This window comes from Danio aesculapii, chromosome 7, assembly GCF_903798145.1.
Source record: "Danio aesculapii chromosome 7, fDanAes4.1, whole genome shotgun sequence".
In the NCBI taxonomy this organism is placed as follows: domain Eukaryota; kingdom Metazoa; phylum Chordata; class Actinopteri; order Cypriniformes; family Danionidae; genus Danio; species Danio aesculapii.
This window is the reverse complement of record NC_079441.1, coordinates 68,620,385-68,622,884: the sequence shown is the minus strand read 5'-3', so window position 1 is coordinate 68,622,884 and position 2,500 is coordinate 68,620,385. Positions and strand designations below refer to the sequence as shown.

Below are 2,500 nucleotides of genomic sequence, written 5' to 3'. Positions count from 1 at the left end.
AACAGTGAGTGCAGCAATAGCAGCTGGATGAGCTGACCTACTGACTTTTGCACAGTTTTGAATGTTTAGCCACACCTCCTGTTGCTAATTCAAAGGGAAGGTTTAATGATGTTTCTGCATTGTTGGCAGTGGCTGTCATGGTTAGCCGATTATTTAATTTATTTTGTTTGATTGAAACAAAATCAATTTAAAAAAAATTGTCAATATTGGTCCTTATTATTAGCCCCCTTAATTATAGTCTTTTGACGTTATTTAACAATCAAATTTTCCTTTAATGTAATTTGTTATTTATTCTATGAACAATATAATGGTAAAATTATATTCAATAGAGTTTTTAAAAAAAAGAATAACTGAGTTTATTTATTTATTTATTTATTTATTTATTTATTTATTTATTGGTCAATATTGTTAGCCACCTTAAGAAATTGTCTTTTGATGTTATTCTTTAACAAACAAATTTAATGTAATGTTAGTTATTATTTAATCTATAAATAATATAATGCACAAATTATACCCAATATAATTTTTAAATTAATTAATTAATTGTATTTATTAATTTGTTGGTCAACATCTATATATAATATAATGTACAAATTATATCCAATATAATTTTTTAAATAATTTTATTTATTAATTTATTGGTCAATATCTGTATATAATATAATGTACAATATATATCCAATATAATTTTTTAATTAATTCATTTTATTTATTTATTTATTGGTCAATATCTATATATAATATAATGTACAAATTATATCCAATATAATTTTCTAATTAATTAATTTATTGCTCAATATTATTAGCCCTGTTAAAACATTGTCTTTCAATGTTATTATTCAACTAACAAATTTAGATGTAATTTTATCTAATATATAAATATATAAATTAATAATATATAATATATAATATATAATATATAAATTTTATAAAGTCTCTTTTAAACAGCACTTGGAAACAATATAAATGTGTTAACTTCAAAGGAGATCTAATAAATTTGCTTTCAACTGTATGTGATCAATCGGATTAATTATTTTTACGAATTGATGCATTGCTTTGCTTCTCTCCACAGAGTGAATCCTATTATTCCTAAGGCTGAACTCCTCCAAGAGCAGCGTCTGAAACATGGACGACCCTTTAAAGGTTGACTGATTCCGGCTGACACCTTCATAACTATGCTGCGCGTCACTAGAGGCCTGATGGCCACAGTACCCGCCAACAGCCCTCCCAATTCCCCAGCACAATTCAGGGAATGATCAAACCGTCCTGTCGGGGATCCACGCATTAAGAGACCTCTTACATACAGGTCAGTGGCAAAAAAAATAAACGCTTTTATTTAATGAACTTCAAGTTAACCAGTCATGAAAACACACTTCAAACTGGTTTAACTTGCTCCTCTTCATCAGCAGGACGGCAGACACCCTAAATCCAATGGCATGGGTCAAGTTCTTCAGGAGGCCGGGTGGCAATCTCACCAGGTCTTACCAGCCGGGATCTATGCTGTCCTTGGCTCCTACCAAGGGACTACTAAATGAACCAGGACAGAACAGCTGCTTCCTCAACAGTGCAGTGCAGGTACAGGTTTAAACCAATGCTCAAGGACCCCACAAGTCTTTCTGGATTTATAAAGCAGCTTTATGCAAAAACGTTTGCGAAAAACAAGGTCAACATGAATCCATACAATGTAGTTTTTCAAGTGCAGGTAAAACAAACAATACCTCAAATAAGAAAATCAAATGTTATAAACAACACACACACACACACACACACACACACACACACACACACACACACACACACACACACACACACACACACACACACACACACACACACACACACACACACACACAAGTAAAACGATGTACATGAAATGATTCAAATAGGAATATGAAAATGCACAGATCCTTGTTTATGTTGTTTGCCACAAAACCGCTCAAGGCTGCAAATTTGGTTCGTTTTTTGTTCATTTTCAGATGCAAAATTTGGTGGAATGCCTTAATTGTGTATGGCATTTATTTTTGAACATGTTTAAGTCATTTTTCACAAGACCGTGATAAATTTTAGTCACTATAATCATGTTATGAAATGTTCATATCAGGGCTGCACTAGGGGTGTAACGGATCGGGGTTGATCCATGATTCGTATGGATCACAACAGACGGTTCGGAACACGCGTGACTTGCGGATTAATGCATTTTTTTTTACTGGTAGATTAATCCTAAATTTGTAACGATCACAGAGAGATCGCATTTAGGCTTTGCTGTAAAATATAATGATGACTGAAGAAGTTGTGGTAGGTTTCTTTTAAGGTTTTGGTTATTAATTTGTGGGTTATTAATGGTGTTTTCTGTCAATACTTGTTTAGCCTTCTGTGTGGCGTTTGCATGTTCTTCCCACATTCACGTGGGTTTCCTCTGGGTGCTCTGGTTTCCCCCACAGTCCAAAGACATGCGGTACAGGTGAATTGGGAAGGCTAAATTGTCCGTAGTGTATGAATG

The 2,500-nt window shown here is 33.2% G+C and overlaps 1 protein-coding gene across 1 annotated transcript in view; it reads left to right on the top strand.

Annotated features, from left to right (window-relative positions):
- LOC130231468 (inactive ubiquitin carboxyl-terminal hydrolase 53) overlaps positions 1-2,500 on the top strand; it is an 88,890-nt gene that overhangs the window by 21,155 nt on the left and 65,235 nt on the right. The window contains exons 2-3 of the mRNA XM_056460801.1: positions 1,073-1,306; positions 1,410-1,575. Of these exons, the coding sequence (XP_056316776.1) occupies positions 1,432-1,575 (144 nt within the window). The 5' untranslated portion in view covers positions 1,073-1,306; positions 1,410-1,431. The remainder of the gene's footprint in view (positions 1-1,072; positions 1,307-1,409; positions 1,576-2,500) is intronic.